Source organism: Lemur catta, chromosome 17 (assembly GCF_020740605.2).
Source record: "Lemur catta isolate mLemCat1 chromosome 17, mLemCat1.pri, whole genome shotgun sequence".
Lineage (NCBI taxonomy): Eukaryota > Metazoa > Chordata > Mammalia > Primates > Lemuridae > Lemur > Lemur catta.
In genome coordinates, this window is record NC_059144.1 from 26,637,555 (window position 1) to 26,661,304 (window position 23,750).

Here is a 23,750-nt window from a genome sequence, read left to right on the forward strand (position 1 = left end):
TTTTGTGTACTCTTTTATTTTCTTCAGAGCACTTGTCACATTTTTAATTCTTTCTTCCTTTCCCCCTTCCTCCCTCTCCCCTTTCTGCCTTTTCTCTCTGTCCCCATCAGACTATAAACTCCGCAAAGGCAGGAGCTACCCTTACCAGTGTTCACCAATGTTTGCTCAGTGTCTACACAGTGCTTGAAGTACTGTATGCCCCCAGTCACATTTGTGGAATAAATGAGGGCATAGCCTTCTTTGCAATGAGCAAATAATTGTCTGGAAACTTTGGGCTGGGCTTGCCTAGGACACAGGCTATTTCCTTAAGGGGAGAAGGGACCTTTATGTCCAAGCTGGGCCTCTTCCAGCTGCCTCATTTCCTCTCTGATTTCAAGATATGAGACACCTGGGACATCATCTATGGCCTTCTTTAGGTATGATTTGGGGAATGAGGAACTATCTAAAGTTTTGACTAAGTTATTCTAAACAGACTGTTCTGATGTAATGGATGGATTGGAGGCTCCAGAACACTACCTGTGAGGAGGGTGTTGGCATGGTCCAGGTAAGCCCCGAGGAGGGTCTGGGCAACCGTGCAGACGAGTAATAGGACTTGGAGACTTAGGGCACTAGGGCACAGAACGTAAGAGGTGAGGTCCCACATGTGCCAATGCTGTCTTTGCTCAGCCCTGAGAGTGAGTGTCTTACATTTTGCTTCCTAGGCGCTTGGCCTCACCCCAGTCCTGGCCCTGCTCCAAGGGGGAGATGAAGCATGATTCTGGCTTCGTGATGCTCTCATCATGGAAGGAGGCCAAGATACCCTCAAGGCTCCCAACATTGGAGCCTGGGCATAGGGACATGGAAGGTGAATGCCTGCTCGGTTATGCGTAGAAAATGTTGATGAGAAGATTCATATCTGAGGGGCAATATCTCTGTTTCTGTGAGTACAGAGGTTCAAGGCCATGATGAAACTATACAGTAGGATGCCCACCTCCCCTGGGCATACTTGTCTTTATAGAAAGTCTTTCTCCAAAACCTTCCCTGGGCTGCACCATCTCCCCAGATCTTCACCAGCGGCCATTTTGGTGTCCAAGATGAGCCCTAGATGGACTCCAGGGCCACTTTTCAAACCTGAGGAAGTGCACATGTTCCTCCCTTCTCTTCCCTACCCAGAGGCATAGAGTGGGCTTTACCGCAGAGCAGTGGGCCTGAGGGTCTGGGGAGCAGTAGAATGAGGATGGATCAAGAACTCCAGGCAGGTTGGCTCTTTGGAAAGCACGAACAAGAGCTGGGTTTGAATCTGAGCTTCTTGGTGCTACTGCTTATTATCTGAGTAACCCTGGGCAGGATCTCTCACAGGCCTCACCTGCACATGGGGCATGGTGCCCACCTTGTAGGCCTGGTGTGAGGATGAGACGGGGTACCACTGCACATGAAGTGCCAGACTCACGGTGGGACCTAGTAACTATGTTTTCCTTCCTTATATGGAACCACAGAATGTCACAACAGGAAGAGAATCTAGGGGTCTCCAGGTAATGCATTTTCATTTATTTTTTCCCTCTGAGTCTTAAGTACACAGGATTGTACCTATCATAGTTCTTGCTTCATGACACTCTCATCATTAATCCATGCACGACCCTCTTTATTAATCTGTTTACGTACCGTTTCATCTGTCTGTCCATTCGTCATCTGTCCATCCATCTATGTGTCCATCTCTCCATCCACCATCCATCCATCCTCCCTTCCTCCCTCTCTCCCTTCTAATCATCTACCCATCTACCTACCTACATACCTATATCCATATCATATTGTTATTCTGTCTATTTGTTGTTTATTATTTTATTTTTTATTTTTATTTTTTTTTTCTGAGACAGAGTCTCGCTCTGTTGCCTTGGCTAGAGTGCCGTGGCATCAGCCTAGCTCACAACAACCTCAAACTCCTGGGATCAAGCAATCCTACTGCCTCAGTCTCCTGAGTAGCTAGGACTACAGGCATGTGCCACCATGCCCAGCTAACTTTTTTCTATATATTTTTAGTTGTCCAGCTAATTTCTTTCTATTTTTAGTAGAGATGGGGTCTTGCTCTTGCTCAGGCTGGTCTCGAACTCCTGAGCTCAAACGATCCACCCGTCTTGGGCTCCCAGAGTGCTAGGATTACAGGCGTGAGCCACCATGCCCGGCCTATTTGTTATTTGTTTATAGTAATATAAACATTCATGAAGCCACCATCCAGCATGGCAGTTAGAAACTTGACAATAACTTCCATCTACCTGTAGGTACCCAAATTTCTCATCCTTCTGCCTCCCTTACATCCAAGGTCCCTGCTGTTTTGAATCTCGTGTTCATTGTTCCTTTTTAAAAATATGGGCTTTATCCTATTTCCACGTATTCCTAAATACTATTTGATGTTGGCTGTTTTTTTTAGCTTTATGAAAAGGATATCATGCTGTATGAAATTTTGTGGTGTTCACTTCCCCCACCAATATTTTATTGCTAAGATTTATCTGTATCACTGTGTGTAGCTCTAGTTCATTCATTTTGATGGCTCTGTAAAATCCTGTTCTGTGACTGTACTAAATGTGTTGCCCGTTATCCTGTGGAGGTGCATCTGGATCGTTTTCAGGTCTTGCTAGTTTTAAACAATGCCATCATATATATATATATGTACATGTCTCCTTGTGTACAAGTGCAGGAGTTTCTTTCGGGTGTAACCCAAGAGTGGAAATGCCAGGTTATAGGGTGTGTGAGTATTTAACACAACAATTTTCCCCTGCAAATAGCTCTGTCCATTTAGGTGCTCACCAGCAAGTAAGGAAGACAAAATTGCTTCTTTATTTTTGCTATCTGAACAGGGACAACATAGCATCTCAGTGTAACTTTGGCTGTGGCTTTTCCTGATTCCTAATGAGGTTGGGTGTGTCTTCATGTGGTTATTGAACATAAGTGTTTCATTTAACCCCCTTTTAATGGTATGGCTGTGAAAGTTTCGTGGTAGGGCTTGGGTGCCCACAATGGACTTTCCTTGAAGAGCCAGGAAGAAGCCATCAGAATTGTAACACTTGTTTCCCTCTGGGTCGGGGGCCTGTTCTGCCTCTGCTGGGTTTCTTGGTCAGGGTCATGGACTTTGAGGTCAGACTGTCCACAGAAACTTCATTCCTGGCTATCGCATGAGAGCCCACCTCCCACTACTGACCTTCCCGGTCCAGGCTCTCTCCTCCTCTGGGGGCTGCAGGAGACAGGGAGGGACAGCCAGTTCTGGACAGGTCTCAGAAGGCTGAGGATGCAGGAGAAGCTGGGGTAGCAGCTGCAGGCATCACAGTAGGTTCCCCTCGTAGGCTAGTCCTCTTGAATAAGACAGGAGGGGACTGAGCATCCTGTGTCACTGAGGAGGGCTGCCTTTGCAAAGCCAGTGACCTGCAGAGGAAGCAGGGGACTGAGGCAAAGCCCTTGTCTTCTCACACCTCTCCTTGGAGACTACCGCAAGGGTGTTGTCTTCACACCACTCCCTCTTCCTCTTCCTCTCTAGATGCCCCCCGACCCTAACCAGCAAAACCTGCATCTTTGAGCATCCCCAGGCTGGAGGTGTGAGAGACAGAGAGAAAGGTTGAAAGAAATGGGGTGAAGCTATAGTGGACCCTCTAGATTCAATACCCCCTCAAGGTAGAGGAGAAATGGGTGGGCTCCCTGGCTTTCTTCTCACAGTGCCCCTGTCAGCTGGAGACCTGCCCCTGGGAACCAGCCTCCACCCAGGGTCCCCCCTTACCTGGAACGGTGGCACATCCTGCAGACATAGATGGCAGAAAGTGCAGCCAGAAGAAACAACTTCCAGGCAAGGAGGAGGAGGGAGCTGGACACTGTGGCACCTGGTGACAGAAAGACATCAGGATGAGCCCAATTCCTGCTTCCATCACTCCACCCCCAGGCAGGCTCAATCCCATCCCAGCTCAGGTACCAAGACTACACCTTGGCCTTGGGGAGAGTCACCTCACTTCTGTGAGCCTCAGTTTTCTTATCTTTAAAGTGGGGATTATAATACATACTTCAGAATGTTTTTCTATCACATGAGAGCACACAAGCAAAGTACTTAATAGGTGCTCAGCAATTGTTAAATCTGAATGCCTTTTGGGTCTACGGCCATACCACCCTGAATGCGCCCAATCTCATCTGAACGGCTTTTGGGAGGATGTGTGGGAATTGGAGAAAGATGTTTCATATTAATTACTCCCAGAAGTATCTGGTAAAACGGGTGGGTGGTCAGGGTCCAGCCATGTGATGAAAGTAGCGTTTACTGCCATTTGGTACTGAAGGCGTAACGCTCTGAAGAGATTGCTATAATTGCTGTCGCATATTATAGATGAAGAATCTGAGTTTCAGAAAGGTGAAGTGGCTTTTGCAAGGTTACCCATGGCAAGCACAGCCAAGCCAGCGTTTGAACCTGGCCTGAGCCTCTAACTTCTTGGTTATTCCGCTCCTACTCACCCAAACTCAATTGCTCTTCTCCGAACTTGCTCAGCTGTCTGCTGGCCTGGACCAGAGCCTGGTCATTCTGGCACACTTGGCAGGCGAACAGCCTTTCATCCTCCCACTCCGAAGTGTTGACCAGGATATGACTGTCTTGGCTGAATGTGCCATCTGTGTTCTCGGTGGGGGCAAGGGCCCCAAACGTCTCGAAGCTCCTGTTCCTCTTCAGCCAGGTGATTTGTATGTCTTTGGGGTAAAACCTTTGGACATGGCAGGTGAGGATGGCTGCCTGGAGTACTGGGACGTGGTGTGCTGAGATATTCACTGTGGGCACAACTGAAACAATAGCCCTTCATTTGCTACGTCCTTCCTTCATGCAAAGCATGATCGAAGAGCATCCACACTTTCTAGGCTGTGTGCCGGGTTCCTGGGATACAGCAGTGGACAAGACAGGCACAGTCCCTGCCTCATGGAGCTCCCACTCTGGTGGGGAGGACAGGGAGGAAACAAGGCAGCCACAGGACCCCCAGATGGGTTCCTAGAGCCCACAACAGGGGCACCCGCCCTGGTCTGGAGGAGGGCAGGTTAGGGAAGAGTTTCCACAGGAAGTGTAAATATCAAAGATGAACAGGAGCTAACTGTATATGGCAGACAAAAAAAAAAAAATGGTGACAGCACACCCCACATACTCTTCTAGAACCTTGCCACTCCCCATCAGAAGGGGAGTCTATTTCTGCTCCCCTGGAATCTGTGTGGGACTTTGTCACTGCCTTGGTGAACAGAATGTAGCAGAGATGACACTGTGTGACTTCCAAGGCTTGGTCACAAGAGTTGGTGTAGTCTCCACCTAGTGATGTCTTTCTTGGGGCACAGCCTAGGAACGCAGCCACCAAGTTACGGGGAAGCCCACACTAGCCCACATGGAAAGACAGTGAGGAGAGGCCCATGTTACGAAGAACCGAGGCCCCAAGCCAACAGCCAGTACCCATGGCCAGGCACGTTGGTGAAGGAGTCTCCAGGGGATTCCAGCCTCTGCACTGTGCAGGTGAGGCCCAGCCGTCACAGAGCAGAGACAAGCCACCCCTGCTCAGCCCCATCAGAATTCCTGACCCACAGAATTTGTGAACATAATAATTTTGGGGATTTGGAATAAATTGGGAATATTGGATTAAGATTGGGGATAATTTGTTGCATGGCCCTGGTAACTGAAACATTAGGCAAAAGGTGTTGGGGGAGGGAAAGAGGAAGAGGAAGGGGGTGCTGGGAGAGGGTAGGGGTGGGGAAGGGCATCTCAACAGAGGGATGGGCCTGGGCAGAGGCCCTGAAGTTCCAAGGACTTTAAAAGAAGACCAAAGTGAATGAGAGAGCGTGCTGGTGAATGAAGCTGAATTCATAGTCAATCTGAAGACCGGCTACACTTACTGGTGCCCTGGGGACACTTAAGACCTTTTTAAAATTTATTTTTAATTTTATTTATTTATTTATTTTTTGGAGACAGAGTCTCACTCTGTTGCCTGGGCTAGAGTGCCGTGGCATCAGCCTAGCTCACAGCAACCTCAAACTCCTGGGCTCAAGCGATCCTCCTGCCTCAGCCTCCTGAGTAGCTGGGACTACAGGCATGCACCACTATGCCCGGCTAATTTTTTCTATATATGTTTAGTTGTCCAGATAATTTCTTTCTATTTTTAGTAGAGATGGGATCTCGCTCTTGCTCAGGCTGGTCTCGAACTCCTGACCTTGAGTGATCCTCCCGCCTTGGCCTCCCAGAGTGCTAGGATTACAGGCGTGAGCCACTGCGCCCAGCCACTTAAAGACCTTCTAAGGAATACAGACATTGATAATTTTCATACAATTAATTCCCAGGTCCTGAACCTTCATCTGACTCTTTTCTTCAATTGATCTGCTTGAGAATGAGCCCAATTCCTGCTTCCATCATTCCACCCCCAGGCAGGCTCAGTCCCACCCCGACTCAGGTACCAAGACTATACCTTGGCCTTGGGGAGAGTCACCTCACTTCTGTGAGCCTCAGTTTTCTTATCTTTAAAGTGGGGATTATAATACATACTTCAGAATGTTTTTCTATCACATGAGAGCACACAAGCAAAGTACTTAATAGGTGCTCAGCAACTGTTAAATCTGAATGTCTCTTGGGTCTACGGCCATACCACCCTGAATGCGCCCAATCTCACCTGAATGGCTTTTGGGAGGATGTGTGGGGATTGGAGAAAGATGTTTCATGTTAACTTAATTACTCCCAGAAGTATCTGGTAAAATGGGGTTGGGGGGGTCAGGGTCCAGCCACGTGACCTAGAAACCTGTGTGATCTGGTCCCCACCCCTCTTGCTCCAGCTCCTGCCTTTTCCACCCAGCCATCTTCTCACTGGCCAGCCACACTGGCCTCCTCTCTGCTCCCCGGACATGACTTTCTCCCCCCGGCCCTCCAACCCCAAGGCTCCAATCCCAGGGCCTTTGCACACTCTGTTTCCTCTGCCTGGAACACTGCTCTTTTCCTGGCTGGCTCCTTTTCATGCTTTGACTCAAACATCACTTCTTCAAAATGGCGCTTCCTGAGTAAACTAGATTTCTCTTGTTTTCATCTATCTCAGTCTGTTCTTTCCCCTCATAGCAAATGTTACAAGTCACAGACATAGAGTTGCTTTTGTCTTGATTGACGGGGTTCCCAGGACTGTGAACTCAGTGAGGCAGAAGCGGTCAGTTCTGTTTACCATAGAATCCCCAGCACCTGTAACATGCCACCACCCAGCAGATGCCCCCTGAATAAATGAATGAATGAATGAACTTCCTCCTCTCACAAACACTAGAGGGAAGGGAGCTCTGAAAGAGAAGAACCCAATCATGGCCTTATGTAGGAAGGGGATGGTCCTATAAAACAGGGAACCTCATACCCCACTGGGAGTTTTGTGGGGGGAGAATGGGAAGACGCAGGTGAAGTGCTCCCATTGGGAGCCTGTGCTGGTGGCCAGAGTTTGCCGTGTGTGTGTGTGTGTGTGTCTGTGTGTGTGTGTGTGTGTTGTGTGTGCACACACACACGCAGGGGGGCTTACCTCGGAGGAATTGGGAGATGTTCACATGCTCTCTGAGGGGTCTCAGCAGTTCACTATGAGCCACTTGGCAAGTGACCTGGGAGTGGATTGAGGACACAGCCAACATCACCAGGGCAGTGCTGACGACGGTGTAGGAGGAAGCATCTCTAGGCGGGGAGACGAGGGTCTGAAAGGCTGGAAGCTCCACACCATTTTCAAACCATTTCACATTTATGTCTCTGGGAAAGAAGCCAGTTGATGTGCAGGTGAGGTTCAGTAGCTGGCCCGGGCTGGCCCTGTTGGAGGGGCCAGAAATCTCTGGGGGAGAGGGCTTAGCTTCCATCAGGGCAAGGGCAGAGAGAGGAAGGACAGAGAAGAGAAATGAGGATGGCAAGTTACTCTGTGGCACAACACTCGCCCTCATGGCTCACCCTGCTCCACCTCCCACCCCAATCTCTCGTCTCCGATTTTCTCCCTTCGTAAATTTTATCATTACTCTTCCTGTTATAACAGCCAATCAACTGGCCTCACTGACTTGACTTCTCAACCCTTTCAACCCACACTTGGAAACCAGACCCCAGTGACCTTGCTAAAATGCAGATGTGACCCTGTCATTCCCTTGTTCTCTTTCCTCTCACCCTCCCTCCATCCCTTCTTCCCAAGGTACATTGTTTTAAAAGTCACATAAGGCATATCACGAAAACCAGTGGTTTCCTGTCCTTGCAAAAATTACAGACCAACCACTATTAACTACTTTAGCTGAGTCTTTGGGCATTTCTCTCTGTGTGTTTCTAAATAACATGTTTTTACTGTTATTTCTCAGTTTTTCAGTTTTATGTATTATGGATATGCCTACCACTACCGAAGATGGTGGCTTAGCTCTCTTATGTCTCCCTCCACCTGCCGCCCACACTTCCCCTCCTCGCATCCTCCTGTTATAGACACAGTGTAATGTTTTGTTCTATCCGTATTCAGCACTTATAGTATTATGACTAAATGGGCATTGTTCACAATTGGGCTTTGTGTTATGTCATGGTTATGTTTCCTTTCTTGTACAGCTTTTTGTTTTCTTAGGAGTTTTTAATGGTCTCATTATTTTCATTTGCTTTGTTGTCATCAGTTCATCCCCAAACTTTCTGCCAGATTTCCTTATACTGTGTTTGAAACTCCAGACGTTAAAGATTTTTCAGGGAAGTATATAGGCTTGGATTAAATAAACTTTTTATTATAATAAATTTGTAAACACACATACAAACAGAGAGAAAGTATTCATCATGGGACTTTAACAATTATCAACAAATGGCTGATCTGGTTTCATTTATACGTCTCCCACCATCCACTGGGTTATGTATTTTTATTGTATATATTTAAGGTGTACAACATGATGTTTTGATATATGTATACACTTAGTGACATGATTACTGCAATAAAGCAAATTAATATATCCATATCTCACATAGTTACTTTTTGTGGGTGGTAAAAGTACCTAAAATCTACCTTCTTAGCAAATTTCCAGTATATAATACAGTATTATTAACTATAGTCCTCATGCTCTAGACTTATTCACTCTACATAATGGAAATTTTGTACCCTTTGACCTCCATCTCCCCATTTCCTCCATACTCCCGCCCCTGGTAGCTATTGTTCTACTCTGTTTCTACGGATTTGAGTTTTTGTTTTTATTTTGCTTTTTTTTTTACATTCCACATATAAGTGAGAGAAATTAAAAATAGAACTGCCATATGCCCCGGCAATTCCTTTTCTAGGTATATACCTAAAGTATATGAAATCACCATCTCATACACATATCTGCACCCCAATGTTATTGCAGCACTATTCACAACAGGCAAGATATGGAAGCAACATAAATGTCTGTACATACACAAACACACAATGGGATATAATTGGGTCTTAAAACAGGAGATCCTGCCATTTGTTGCAACATAGATGAACCTAGTAGACATTATGTTAAGTGAAATAAGTCACCCACTGGTTTATTTTAAAGCGAATACCAGACATGATATTTCATGCATAACTACTTCAGCATGTATATCTCAGAGTTGAGAATTCTTTTTTAAACAATCGAAATACCGTTATTATTCTTAAAATTCAATAATAATTCCTTAATATCATTTAGTATTTGTCAGCATTCAAATTTTCTTTCTTGTCTCATAAATATAATGTTGCAGCTGGTTTGTTTAAATCAGGATCCAAATAAGATCGATGTATCACATTCTGTTATGTCTCTTAAACCTCTTTTAATCTAAAGGAATTCCCCTTCCCTCCTTTTTCCTTTGCCATTTATTTGTTAAATAAACCAGGTCATTGACCCTGATGAATTTCCCAAATCCTGTAGCATTTCCATAGCTTCCCAACTAGATTAAGCTCCAGTCACCCACATGGTAGTGGGCATGGGAACTCCTCCCTTATTGACTATCTGACTTCACCAGGGGTGAAGGGGTTACTTGCCCTCAAATCCTTGTCTCCGGGCTGGCTTCTCAGTGAACTTAAGCTCAAACTTTGTGCTTTAAAGTCCCTTAAAATAATTAATCTTTGTCTAGAGAAGCTGTCAATATGTAGTCAGATTAATTATTAATAGTTTCATTTTAGATTTAGTAATTTAGATTTATTTTGGATTTCTTTTATTAATTATTTAAAACATCCATATGTTTTCAAAGTCAAAACTTAAGGTGAGGCACATTCAGAGAAGTCGAGCTTTCATCCCTGTCCCTTCAGCCCTGTTCCCTCCCTCCCTTAAGGTAAATTTTTAAAACTTTGAAAAATTTTAGTTTATTATTGTAGTGTTCTCCTTCACACACTGTTCTACATATTGCTCTTCCTATTTGACAATATCCCTTGGGTCCCTGTGAGGTGGAGTGCTGAGGTCTTCCTCGTGCCCTTTGCAAGTTGCATAGTACCCAATTGTGTGACTATGCCGTAATCGAGCAGCTCATCTTTTGCTCTTACAAATAGTGTTGTATAAAGAGCCGAGGCATAAGTCATCTTGCACTTATGTTAGCAGATCTTTGGGATAAATTTCTAGAAGTGGAACTGTTGGGTCACAGGGTAATACGTAGTTATGTAATATGTGTATATAATTTTGCTACATATTGCCAAATTCATCTCCTTATGAGTTACGTAATTTTGCATTTCTGCGAGTAAAATATGATGTACCTGCATCCACATATTGTCCCCAACAGAATGTGCTGTCAAACTCTCATTCTTACTTTTTCTTTGTTCAACCCTTATTTTGGTAAAACATAAAGGTGTGAAAGGCAGTTTTTGGTGATCTTGCAAACTCTATAGATTAGCTGGGTATAAAATTTTAGGTTGAAAATAATTTTCCCAAAGAATCTTGAAGCCACTACTCCTTGTCTTCTAGGGTCCAATGTTGCTCTTAGACATCTCATGCTGATCTCATTCACAATGTTTCATGTACAACTTGCTTTTTATTTTTAACTCTTGAGAACTATAAAACATTCTCTTTGTCCCCCAAAACTGTCAACTTCTTTGTCTCTCCATGGCTCAAAGGTGCTAAAATTTTAAAGTCCCCAAAACTCTGTTGATGTATATTTCTATGGTTCTGAGTTTCTGTTATCCTATTCACTTTGTTACAAAAAAATTCATAATCATTAATTCATCAATACAAATAGGCCTGAACTAACTTCTCTGCTTCCCAGGTTTACCTTTAATGGATGCTGTTTAGAGTCTTGCAGGCTTTGTCTTCAGCCATGCTTGTATCAACCAGGACCAAACTCAAGAACATACAGGACTCATAGAAATCAAGGATAAAATTTAAGAAATATAGGGATTACATATTCTACAACAAAAAATGTGATTTCTAAAATTTTCTGCCTCAATAAATCTATCATTCATATCATATGAAAATCCATGGTTTCATACTTTTAAGGTTGCATTTTTTAAGTTTAATTGGTTGTAAGATCCTAAATACTGATGATGCACTGTAATATAATAATCATCATGTAGCAGACACTCTTCTAAGTGTTTTACATTGATAAACTCATTCACATTTATAATCCTCACAACAAATCTATGAGGTGGATACTATTATTATCCCTATCTTCCCTAACACACGAGGAAGTCGAGGCACAGAGAATTTAAGGTACTTGTGAGGTCACACAGCATGCAAATGGCAGAGCTGGAAGCAGACCCATCTGGCCCTGGAGTCTCCCTGTACCCACTGTGCTTCGTGGGCCATTGGAAGCTGTGAGATTCTGAAGGGTGCGGAGTCTGCCGACAGATGGCGCCGGGGTTATATTTCACTCTGTTCCTTCACTGTGACCTTTCACTATTGCCATCTACTCTCCCCAATCTTGGCAAAAGGGCTAACAAAGGGCGACCCTTGGACTGAGCTCCTGGGGGCTATAATTTGTCTTAGAACAATGGGCTGGATTTCTAGGGACCTGGACTTACCACGCACAAATAACTGGGTGCCTGGTCCAGACTTAATCTCCTTGTTCTCAGAAGCTGTTCTCTGGAACTTCACACAGTAGTAGGTGCCGGCGTCCGCTGGGGTGATGTTACTGATGCGGATGGAGAACTTCGTGTTGCTTCTGTTTGTGCTATCTCCAAGAGGCGTTACCCGGGGGTAGGAGCCTTTTTGACCGTGGACTAATTCTCGGCTTGGCCCGGTCCCCTTGAACCACTCGATGGGCCCCACGGGTTGCAGGGAGGTCACGGTGCAGCGCAGAGTGGCCAACTCTCTGGCTGCCACCGACACTGACTTGTCGGGTTGAAGCACCTGCAGCTCCTCCTCTCCTGCCACCCCTGGAGGGAAACACGAGTCAGCTCCAAGTCCTGCCCTGGCCCAGCTGGGGCTGAGGCTGGGGTCCAGGTGCCTGGGGCCAGATTGCAGCTGAAGTCCTGTTAATTCTTTCTTTCCACGTCATGTATTAGCTTCTAGGATGGACAAATTGCTGGACTAGGTGCCAATAGGGACACAGACATAAGACAGACGCCCCTTGCAAAGGCCTCAGATAGGGAAGTCATCAGAGAAGAAACACATCTAGAAGAGATGTTCAAAAACCCCAGTAAACTAGTGAAATGCATATTTAAAACAGAAGGAAAATGCTAAAGTCTGTGACAGAATAGCTGGAAAAGTTAAAACAAAAGGTAATCAGGTTTTAGCACACAAAAAAACGTCAGAGCACATTTTCAGGCTGCAGTAATAGAGGTAGGTTGGTCCCAAGGCAGGCAGGGAGGTCAAAGGGACAGAACAGAGAGCCTAGAATTGGACCCAAGGAAACACGCACATTCCCTATGTGATCAAGGTGGCATTTTATGTCCGTGGCAGCCAGCTATCTGGAAGAAAGCAAATAAAACTCTTAAAAAGTGGCTGTTTCCAGGGAGTCAAGGATATGGGGACTTTTGTCATTTACTTGCACGTTTCTTCCCTGTTTGGATTATTTTGACAAATCTGTAATATAATAAAAATAAAATGAAATAAAATAAAACACTTTTTCTTCTGTAATCTAAGAGCAGACAATTTCTAGAAAATTAGCTCTGCAAAAGTGAAAAAGCTTGTCAATTTTCAGTGTTGCCAAGGGTGTGGCAAAGCCAGCACCCCCACATACTGCTGGTGGGAATATAAATTGACACAACCTTGCTAGATGGCAATATGGCATTATAGTGATGGCCCTGTATGTACGATCAATAAGTCCGTGTTTTTAACAGGTGGAAGGGAAAGTCTTTAACCAAATGTGTTTTGGTTACCAATGTTCCAAATATCCCCTTGTCCATTGCTGCTGTTCCTGTATTGTATGTGTTGAGATAATGTATTACTAACATTGAGACACTCACATTTTATTGGAACATTACATTTCAAAAGTGTTTGAAATGCACCCATACCCTTTAACTTAGTAATCCTCTTCTAGGGACTTATTAAAAAAATGACCAGACAAGGATGAACACATTTTGTAAAGGAATGGTAATCACAGCATTCACAATATGGACAAGGTTGATGTGAGACTCAGGTCCGAGAACAGGGAGTTAGTTAGATAAACAATGGTTTAACCACAAAACAGAAAGCTATGCAGCTATTAGAATGAGAATGTTGGAGTATATATCGGGGATGTAGTGATGATGATGTAGGCACATATGTAGCTACATAGAAGAAGGTCCCCAACTGAGTGAAAGAGCAAATAAATTTCCATATTTAGTTTAATCCTATTTTTGTTAAAAGTTCTGTATATATGGAAGCAGCGTGGTGGTCAAAGCAAGGGCCAGTGGAATCCCTTTGACTTGGGTTTCAGTGCCTCCTTGATTGCTACGGCTTGAATATTTGTCCCCTCCAAAATTCATGTTAAAATTCAATCCCCAATGTGGCAGCATTGAAAGTTAGGGTCTTCACGAGGTGATTGAGTTGTGAAGGCTCTGCCCTCATAAGTGGATTAATCCATTCACGAATTAATGGATTAAAGCAGAGGCCCCCAACCTTTTTGGCACCAGGGACCAGTTTCATGGAAGACAATTTTTCTGGGGTGGAGGATGGGGGAAGCAGGGTGGGGGGTAGGAGGAGATCTGACAGGAGGCAGAGCTCAGGCAGTGATGCGAGTGTTGGGGAGCGGCTATAAATACAGATGAAGCTTCGCTTGCTCGCTCACCGGCAGCTCAACTCTTGCTGTGTGGCCAAGTTCCTAACAGGCCATGGACCAGCACCAGTCCATGGCCTGGGGGTTGGGGACTGCAGGATTAAAGGATTAATGGGTTATCACAGGAGGAGAATTTGGTGGGTTTATAAGAAGAGGCAGAGAGACCTGAGCTAGCAAGTTAGCATGCTCCACCCCTTGCCCCAGGATGATGCCTTGGGCCATCTCGAGACTCTGCAGAGTCCCCACCAGCAAAAAGGCTCTCAGCAGATGCAGTCCCTCAACCTTGGACATCTTAGCCTTCATAACTGGAAGAAATAAATTCCTTTTCTTTATAAAATTACCCAGTTTCAGGTATCCTGTTAAAAGCATCAGAAAATGGGCTAAGACACTGACATTTGAGCTTGAGAAAATTACTTAACATCTTTGAGCCTCTGTTTCCTTATCTATGCAGTATATACGGTACGGAAAGTAAGACTCCTCTTGCAGTTTTGCTGTGAGACGGAAACCTTAAAATCTCTGAGGAACACTCAGGACCATGCCTGCTGCAGAGAAGGACTTCTGCGAAATGAGCTTTCCCCTGTTGACCCGGAGTCCAGTAGGCTGAGTTCCAGCCCTAACAGGCCTGGTGGTTCTGGCAGGACCACTCCCTTCCTCTGCTTTCGGTTTCCACTTCTGCCAAGCATGATAGATCATTCCCTATGACTGCTATGAGTTTTAACAAAGACGCAGACTTGCCGAGGACACACAGTGGGTGCCGTAAGGGTCGGATTCAGCAGGACCATTTTTGTGTGTTCATATTTACACGTACTAAACCCTGAAAGGCTGTAACAGCCAGAGCTGACACAGATGCTTCCGTGTGCCACGCATGACTCTAAACACTTAACCACATTGACTTACTTGATTTCCACCACAACCTTATTAGAAAGGTGCTATTGTCCCCATTTCACAGACAAGAAAACCGGGGCACAGAGAAGTGTAGAGATTTGTCAGACAGTCTACAAATGATGAGACTTGGATTTGAAGCTTGGCAGTTTGGTTTTCAAAAATACTTGTGCTTTTAGCCAATGTACTAAGTAGCCTCTCAACTGAGATGTTACTACCATTAGGAGGAGGAGGGGTGCCTCTCCTGACTGCCCAGGCCAGCTCTGGAGAGGATGGAGTGGACAAGCAAGAGAAGCACCCACATCGACAACATAATCCTAGGATGCTGGGATTCTGGGAGACTTCATCTAAAAAGCACTGTTTACCAATTTTTTTTTCCTAATGGTTCTACATTGTGTGTAATGTTATCTACCTACCTATCTATCCATCTATCCATCTCTCTATCTCCATCCTAATGAAGGCAGCCCTGCCTCCCTGCCAGGTGCTGTGACCTTAAGCAGGACTGATGAGTCAGAGGCTGCACCTCTGCTCCACTCCTTCCTCAGGGAGGCACCAGGTCCTGCAGGCCAAGCCCGAGGGGGTCGTGGAGCCTTCACAGGATGTCAGGGGCGTGGGCAGAGTGGAGGAATTGGGAACGCCTGTCTTGGAGAAACGCCCGGGTGGGAGAGGAAAGGATCCCTCCAAGGGATAAGAATTCTGGGGGGATTTGTTTAGGAGATTCTTGTTATAAAAAAAATAATTAGGGAAATGTCTTAAAGAGGAAGAGGCAGCAAAAAAAGAGGCCCTGGAAGAGAGATCCATCTGTCCCACTGGCAATGGGGAAATGGTATCACTGCCAAACTCGGAGAGCATCCCTGCACTGTGGTGCCCGAGGGCGGAGGTGCTCACCTGCGAGTCCCAGCAGCAGGGGCAGCAGCAGGGAGGGCGGAGGCAGGCAGGGCTGAGAGGCAGGGATGGGCATCATGGTGGGCCCTGGAGCCTGCTCTGTCTGGATGTCTGTCCTAGGGAGGCCCCAGACTCTGCTCTGTTAAGTTTTGTGTCCCACAATATTTAACATAAGAGGAAGTGAGCATGATAGGAGGAGAGGGCTGTGGGATTATGGCAGTTCCTGTTTCTCAATTGTGAAATGAGCTAAGAAGTTGCTGATATAAAGGTCCTGAGATGCATGAAGAGGCTCCCTTAGTGCCTAGGCTCTACCCCCCGGGACCCTCAGCCCATGTCAGGGTGCTGGTGGCCCCATCCAGGAGCCTGGGGACGTGGTCTGCCATTGAGGAAGGTGTGTTCAGCCTTCTGTGATTGTCCAAAACCTGGGCTCAGATGAGCCTGCAGCTGGGAGTCAGGGGGAGGGCTCCTGGGCATGGGGCCTCACCAGGGTAGCACCCTGTTCTCCCTACTCCAGCGATTCAGTGGTAAAAATGAGCCTGAAGCCATGTCTGATGGGCCCCTGGCTTTGCCCAGTAGCCTTGCAGGGGAAGTGGCTTTGGGTGAGCAAGGAGCTAGCTCTTGGGAGGCAGAGTAGGGTTGTTTCTGTTTCAGAGGAAGGAGGAGGACTGTTGGTGGGGGCAAGGCCTTCGGGTGAGTGGCACCTGCAGAAACAGCTGGGAGGAGAAGGGGTGCCTCTTCTGTCCCTAGTCTGGGGCCATCTCTGGGGAAAAGGGAGTTGAGAGGCTAAAGAAATGTCCACACCAAGAATGTGCCTCCTGTTTTCCTTCTGAGCAGCAACCACCCCCACATACCAGATCAGATCCAGAGCCTCTCAGCCATGAGCTCTTCACTTCTATGGAGCCGGTGCCAGACTTCTGTGACTTGGTTTCCCCACTGTTCCCAACCTCTGCCTCCTTCCCAGTGGCTGACTGTATGTAGGGCAGAAAGGGCAGAAAAGAGAGGGAGTCAGAGACAAGATTCGATTGCTCTGTGGCATGGCAAGTGTTCCTCTTCCCTTGATACCTTATTCTAGCTTGTTAAGAATTTTTTCTGGGAGAGATTTCTTGCCAAGGAAATGGCCAGAGTGTTCTCTTTAGCATTCATTGTTCTAACCTTAATCCCTCTTTTCAATGGTGACAGATTGTATTTTCCAGAGCTGACTGCAACAAGACCCCTCTTCCCTCATGCCCTTTGGCACTCCTCCCATGGAGAAGTGGGTATGCATTCCATCCCTCTGAATCTGGGCAGGCTTGTGACTACAGCAGAAGTGACGTGATGTGACTTCTGAGGCCAGACCATAACAATTCTCTATATTTCTTCTACCTTGCTCTTTAGGGAATGCTCATGTTTGGAATCTGGCAGCCATGCTATGAGGAAGCCCAACTAGCACACACAGAGAGACCACATGGCAAGGGACACATGTAAGAGTTCTAGCTGACATCCCAGCTAAGATGCCAGTCGATCTCCAGCAACAATCATCAGACATATAAAAGAAGAAACTTCCAGATGATTACAGCCCTCAGCAGTTGAATCATCCCCAGCTGAATTTTCCAACTGAGGCCCCAGATGACACACCGCAGAGACAAGCCATTCTTGTGCCCTGTCTGAATTCCTGTCCCACAGTATCAATGATCATAATAAAATGGTTAGTTTTTTTGCCCCTAAGTTTTGGGGTGTTTTGCTATGCAGCAATAGTAACTAGACACCACCCTTGACAACCTTGTTTCCCGGCCCTACTCATTAGATTCTACCTCCTTCACTGGACTTGCTGTTCCTTGCTGGCAGGGACCACCAAACATGGAGATTAAGAGACAGGCTTTGGGGTCCGAATCCTGGACCCAGGTGATCTCTGCATGGTGGCAGGCAAGTCTTCCACATGCCTATATCCTACTGTCTTCTCAGGTCCTGCAGAGCACACTCATCACTCACCTCCCATCTGCTCTTCTTCCTGTGTCCTCACCTCGGTGTGTGACACCCCCAACCACCCAGTTAGTTAAGCCAGAAAACTTTCTCGTCATTTTGATAACTCCTCTCATTCCCCCATATCCTTTCATCTAAGCCTCTCTTAGTCAGTTTGGGAGGTTATAACAGAATATGTAGACTGGGTGGCTTATAAACAACAGAAATTTATTTCTCACAGATCTGGAGGCTGGGAAGTTCAAGGTCCAGGAACCAGCAGAGTTGGGGTCTGGTGAAGGCCTGCCTCCTGGCTCACAGATGGCTTCTAGCTGTGTCCGCACGTGGTGGAAGGGGCGAGGCAGCTCTTCGGCCCTCTTTTATAAGGGCACTAAGCCCATTCATGAAGGCAGAGACTTCAAGACCTAATTGCTTCCCAAAGGCCCCATTTCCTAACACCATCACATTGGGCATTAGGATTTAATATATGAATTTGGGGGGACACAAGCATTCAGTCCATAGAGATCTTAAACCCTCTGGCATCTCTCTCCACTACCATCTCTGGCTTGGACAGCCTGTCGGTTTGCTGCACTCATTCTTACCCTGTTCCAGTCTTTTCCTCACACTGTAGCCAGAGTGGTGCTTTTAGAAGAGGAATCTATTCATGCCATTCTCTTTTAGTGGCTTCACACTGCTCCTAAGGGAAAATAAAAGATTCCTCTCTTGTCCTCAACTGATCCGGCCCCAAATGCTTTGCCAGCCTCGACTTCCAGGCCCAAATAAACACATTTTAAATGACTGGATGAATAATTTTTTTCAAAGTGAAAGATGCAAAATAGAATTTGAGTCAGATTTTTCCAATTGTCTCAGAATTAGGGATGCGGCCCCAAGCTAAGGACAATGTGTAGATAACCAGCGGACTAGTTCAGAGTGACCTGCGTGTGGAGGAAGTGCCCTCTCATAACAGACCTTCTGTCGCGTAAAAGCCCACTCATCCACCTGTCCCAGAATAAACGTCGAGGCGTGCGTCCTCAGTGAAGTTGGTATTTTCCCCAAGGACCTGAGGAAAGGGACAGCAGAGAACTGACCAAGCCAAGAGCAGGTACAGCGAGGCTGCCTGACTGTTTGGCTCTAACAGGACTCACGAATGATCTGTGGTGTGGAGAGCAGGGAAGGTGGCTGGATTTGACACGTTCCTAGGGAAGTGCCGCTGTCCTGGGGGACCTCCCAATCCTCACTGTATTTTCTGAAGTTAAGTCAGAAGGAGGGTCAGAGAGAGGTTTGGCTCAGAGACCAAGAGTGAGCAGACAAGTTAGGTTTGGAGATCTGAGAACAGATTGCGGAATGTGGAGTTGCTCAGGTCCCTTTGGGTGGATTCTAACAAGCGAGGCCATAGGGGAGGCTGATTTTTGGTCTGAAATTCCCCCAAAGCAGCTGAAGGCCACGGTCGGAGACCACGCCCACTCATTGACTTCCAGTGTAGGGACTGTGGTCCTCGAGTACATTGTGTTGCTACTCAGGTCCCTGCTTGCAGGACCAGTCACCCTCCAGCCCACAATGGGAGGTTAGAGACTGTGGAGGCTGAAGAGGCTCAGGGGGCTTGGGCCCCAGAGGGCAGAAACACCTGCCCTTTGTTGAGGAGATAAATGGCATGTGGGAACTAACCTTACCCACACGGAGATTCAATTCCTGTTTGGGCAGAAGCTGCAGGAATCAGCAAATGGAAGTTGTGTTGATGGTAGACACTATAGATACGCTTACCCTTGCCATTCCTGGAGGCAGAGCCCTGCAAGAGGGGCGACTGGTGCAGGGATCCTTGGAGTGACGCATGTGTCAGTGGGTGTGGCCAGGCATGGAGCGCGGGAGGGAAGAGATGCCGCCAAGCAAATCTCAACCATGAAGCTCATTTCCTTCTTTCCTTGTTACTTAGGATAAAAACTATTGGAACGAGTGTGCCCTAAATTAAGAGATACTTTCTCCAAATCAACAGAAAAGTGGTAAATAATAATAAAACTTTTGTCATGTATTTATAAAATACCAGTTAAGCCCTGTAATGAGACTAATATCCATTGCTTGGACTATTAGCCTTTTCAAACAGCCACATTCCTTCCCTGTCTGCACACCGAAGATAGGAAATTTCTGAAGTGAAAAGTAGGTTTTGGAATTAAGCAATACAGGAAATTAAAAAATAAAAATATATTGTCACGTTTAACAATATTTCTACAACAAATGACATACTCAAAGGAGAATTTTCTATTTGTAGAATTTTAAAGATATTTTCTCCCTTTTAAACACACATACATGCATGTTTATATCTAATTTTAACTTTATTTACATTCTTCCTTCAGGTGCACCATTTTTCTATAATTAGCACAAAAGAAGAAAACTTTAGGTTTTAATTTGTGTTAAAGAACTTTGCTTAATTTGGCAATTTAAAAAAATTTGCATCATAGACATTTGATATTTTCTGGAAAGGAAAAGAAAAAAAATGAATACTAAATCCACTGATTCCCTCCCTCCTCTTTCTTCTGAAAGGCTGTAAAAAACTTGACAGGTTATGAGGACCTGACAGAGCCCAAGATCCAGAAAAAAAATTTAAAATTATAATTTACTTGTTACTATTGGTTTGTCCTAAGAGTAACTTAAAGAATAAAAGCTTCTAGGAGCTGCAAGAAGAGAAAGCGATGCTGTGACCAAGGTTGTAAAATTTGATGTAGCAAGGTACGCACAGGAATTCTGGCTTTGATTTAGTTATAAATAGGACATTTTCCCCTCTCTGGTTGGTCTTTAAGGGCATTACGTAACTTAGGAATAGTGATTTCAAAGTAAACTGAGAATTCCCAAAATGAGGTTTTATACACTTCTCTACTTTAAGCAAGTAATGGAAAATTGCAAGCCAATGCATCAATTTCAGTACATCAGTTATATCAAATCACCTCTTTTAATTATGATGCATATAAAACATGCATCTATCCTTTTAAGCTGACTTTTCTTTGACCTAATTTAAATCAATGGGAAGGCAGAGGAGGCAATCACTAAAGCCTTTGCTAAGCTTGTTACCAAATAGAAAGGGTAACATTTAGAATGGGGTTTTTCATTCAAAAAACCAAGATAAAATTTGTATTTTTAAAATGGGAAACTTCTATAAATTCTTTGTAAACACTTATTGGGCGTATGCAAGTTTGTCCAAGTATCATCCCGAAAGCTGCCAGCATGGCTGGGTATATTCAACCATCCCTGTGAGATGTTCCCATCTCTTCACCTGTTATCAATGGCTTAAGTTTTCCCCTTTTAATTATGTTTTAATAGAAATAAAATTTATGACCATTAACTGTGAATTTTTGTTACCCTATCATGAAAGTCATTGCCTGTATACTATACATAGCATAAAAAATAAAATGAAGGGTCATCAAGGTTGTGACGTCTTGTTCCTCCATTGATTTAGTAGGCCAGCCCTAGTGACCTTTGGGAGCCGTGTGAAAGAAACTCGTAACCCCAGAAACTCTTCAGTTCTTTCTCAAGCTCAGGTCACTGTTAGTCGCTAATAGTAATATATGTTGAAAATTTCAATAGTTTTCCCCATTTCAGTTAACTGGTCAATATATGCTTACAATTCATTTTGCTTCCTCTCCTGTCCATGGCAAGGTTCTTCAGGGAGGCTTTGAGATACATCATGGAAGACTCCCTTGGAGTTGTTGATAATGTAATGAGCAACCTTGGAATGCTGCTCTCTTCACCTCATTGTTATGCCCAAATCATTTTTGGTAGCCATTAGTAACCCAAACATTTATTTTCAGCATTCATTCATTGAGAATTCCAAGAAAGACTGGTTTTTCCAGGTGGGTACATAATTTTCTGTTTTCTTGTTGCAAATCTCTAAGTTGTCTGTTTTCTTCCTGGATGGCCATAGCTATTGTGGATCATAGTCAATGTCTTGTGACTCTATTAAATTCCTGGATCTTTAAAAAACCCATACTACTTCATTACCTTTACTCACTCGGTGAGAGCCTCTTTTCAGATTCCTATTTTCCATCTGTGGTGGAAAGGTCTTTTGCTCATTTTAAAATCAGTATGTTCATTTTCCTAGTGTTAAGTTTTAAGGGTTCTTTGTATATTTTGGGTAAAAATCTTTTATCAAATATGTCTTTTGCAAATATTTTCTCCCAGCATGTGGGAGATTTGACTATTTAGATTCAACACCAAAGGCATAATTCATGAAAGAAAGAATTGATAAGGTAGACTTCATTAAAATTAAAATTTTCTGCTCTGTGAAAGATACTGTCAAGAGAATAAAAACACAAGCCACAGACAGAGGGTATGTGAGAAACATCTGTACCTGTCACTCAGGTACAGTTTTGCTGTAAACCTAAAACTGCTCTAAAAAAAATAAAGTCTTTAAAAGAAAAATAAAGTCTATTAATTTTTTAAAAAAATCATGGCCATACTCAAGGTCATCTGGGTTTTCTTCTATTTTCTCTCCTAGGAGTTTTACAGTTTTGTGTTTTACATTTAGGTTTAGGAAATATTTTGAATTAATTTTCTGAGGATTGTTATGTCTGTGTCTAGATTCTTTTTTTTTTTTTTTTTTTTTGCATCTGGATGTCCAGTTTTCCCAGCACCATTTGTCGAAAAGACTATATTTTCTTTATATTACCTTTGCTCCTTTGTTAAAGATCAGTTGACTATTTTTATGTGGATCTATTTCTGGACTCTCTATTTTATTTCATTGATTTGTCTATCCTTCACCAATACCACGCTGTCTTGATTGCTGTAACTTTTGTTTTTTTTGATTGCTGTAACTTTATAGTAAGTGTTGAAGTTAGACAGTGTCAGTTCTCTGACCTCGTTCTCCTCCTTCAATATTATATTGGCTATTCTGGGTCTTTTGCCTCTCCATATAAACTTTGCAATCAGTTTGTCAACATCCACACAATAACTTGCTTGGATTTTGATTAGGAAAGCATTGAGTCAATAGGTCAAGTTAGGAAGAACCAACATCTTGACAATATTGAGTCTTCCTATCCATGAACGTTTATTTATTTCTTCTTTAATTTTTTTATCAGTATTTTGTAATTTTTATCATATAGATCGTGTATATATTTCTGTTAGATTTATACCTATTTCATTTTCTTTGGTGCTAATATAAATGGTCACATGTTTGTTTTTAGTACATAAAACTATAACTGATTTTTTGTATGTTGATCTTGTGTCCTTTTACCTTGCTGAATTCAATCATTAGCTCTAGGAGTTTTTTCTTTTAGTAGATTCTTTGGCACTTTCTACGTAGGCAACCATGGCATCTACAAATATTTCTGCCTTTACAATCTGTATGCCTTGCCTGTCTTCCTTCCTTCCTTCCTTCCTTCCTTCCTTCCTTCCTTCCTTCCTTCCTTCCTTCCCTCTCTCTTTCTTTCTTTTCTTCTCTCTCTCTCTCTCTCTCTCTCTCCTTATTGCAACGTGTACAACTCCCAGTACTATGTTGAATAAGGGGGTGGGGAATGGACATCCTTGCCTTATTCCTGATTTTGTGGGGAAAGCATTTAATCTTTCATCATTAAGTATAATGTTAGCTGTAGGTTTTTTCAGATGCTTTTTATCAAGAGGAGGAAACTCCCCCTCTATTTCTAGTTTGCTGAATGTTTTCATCATGAATGAATGTTGGCTTTTGTGAAATTCTTTTTCTCCGTCAATTGATATGGTCATGCAATTTTTCTTCTTTAACCTGTTGATGTGATGGATTACAATAATTGATCTTCAGATGTTGAAACAGCCTTATATGCCAGGAATAAATCTAACTTAGTCATAGTGTGTAACTTTACACATTGTTAGATTCTATTTGCTAATATGTTGTTGAGGATTTTTGCATCTAAGTTCATGAAGGACATTGGTGTGTAGTTTTATTTTTTTTGTATAGTCTTTATCTGGTTTTGCTATCAAGGTAATGGCCTCATAA

At 44.2% G+C, this 23,750-nt stretch overlaps 1 protein-coding gene across 2 annotated transcripts in view; it reads right to left on the reverse strand.

Annotated features, from left to right (window-relative positions):
- Positions 1–2,788: 2,788 nt before the first annotated feature.
- SIRPB1 (signal regulatory protein beta 1) overlaps positions 2,789–23,750 on the reverse strand; it is a 52,904-nt gene continuing 31,942 nt past the window's right edge. Inside the window, exons 2-6 of one of the 2 annotated variants that reach the window (XM_045528347.1) lie at positions 11,919–12,272; positions 7,506–7,820; positions 4,459–4,776; positions 3,743–3,842; positions 2,789–3,393 (exon numbers count right to left, since the gene is read on the reverse strand). In XM_045528347.1, coding sequence (XP_045384303.1) covers positions 3,246–3,393; positions 3,743–3,842; positions 4,459–4,776; positions 7,506–7,820; positions 11,919–12,272 — 1,235 coding nt within the window. In that variant the 3' untranslated portion in view covers positions 2,789–3,245. Of the gene's footprint in view, positions 3,394–3,742; positions 3,843–4,458; positions 4,777–7,505; positions 11,257–11,918; positions 12,273–23,750 lie in introns of those variants that run through there. The other variant, XM_045528350.1, reaches the window with a different exon arrangement.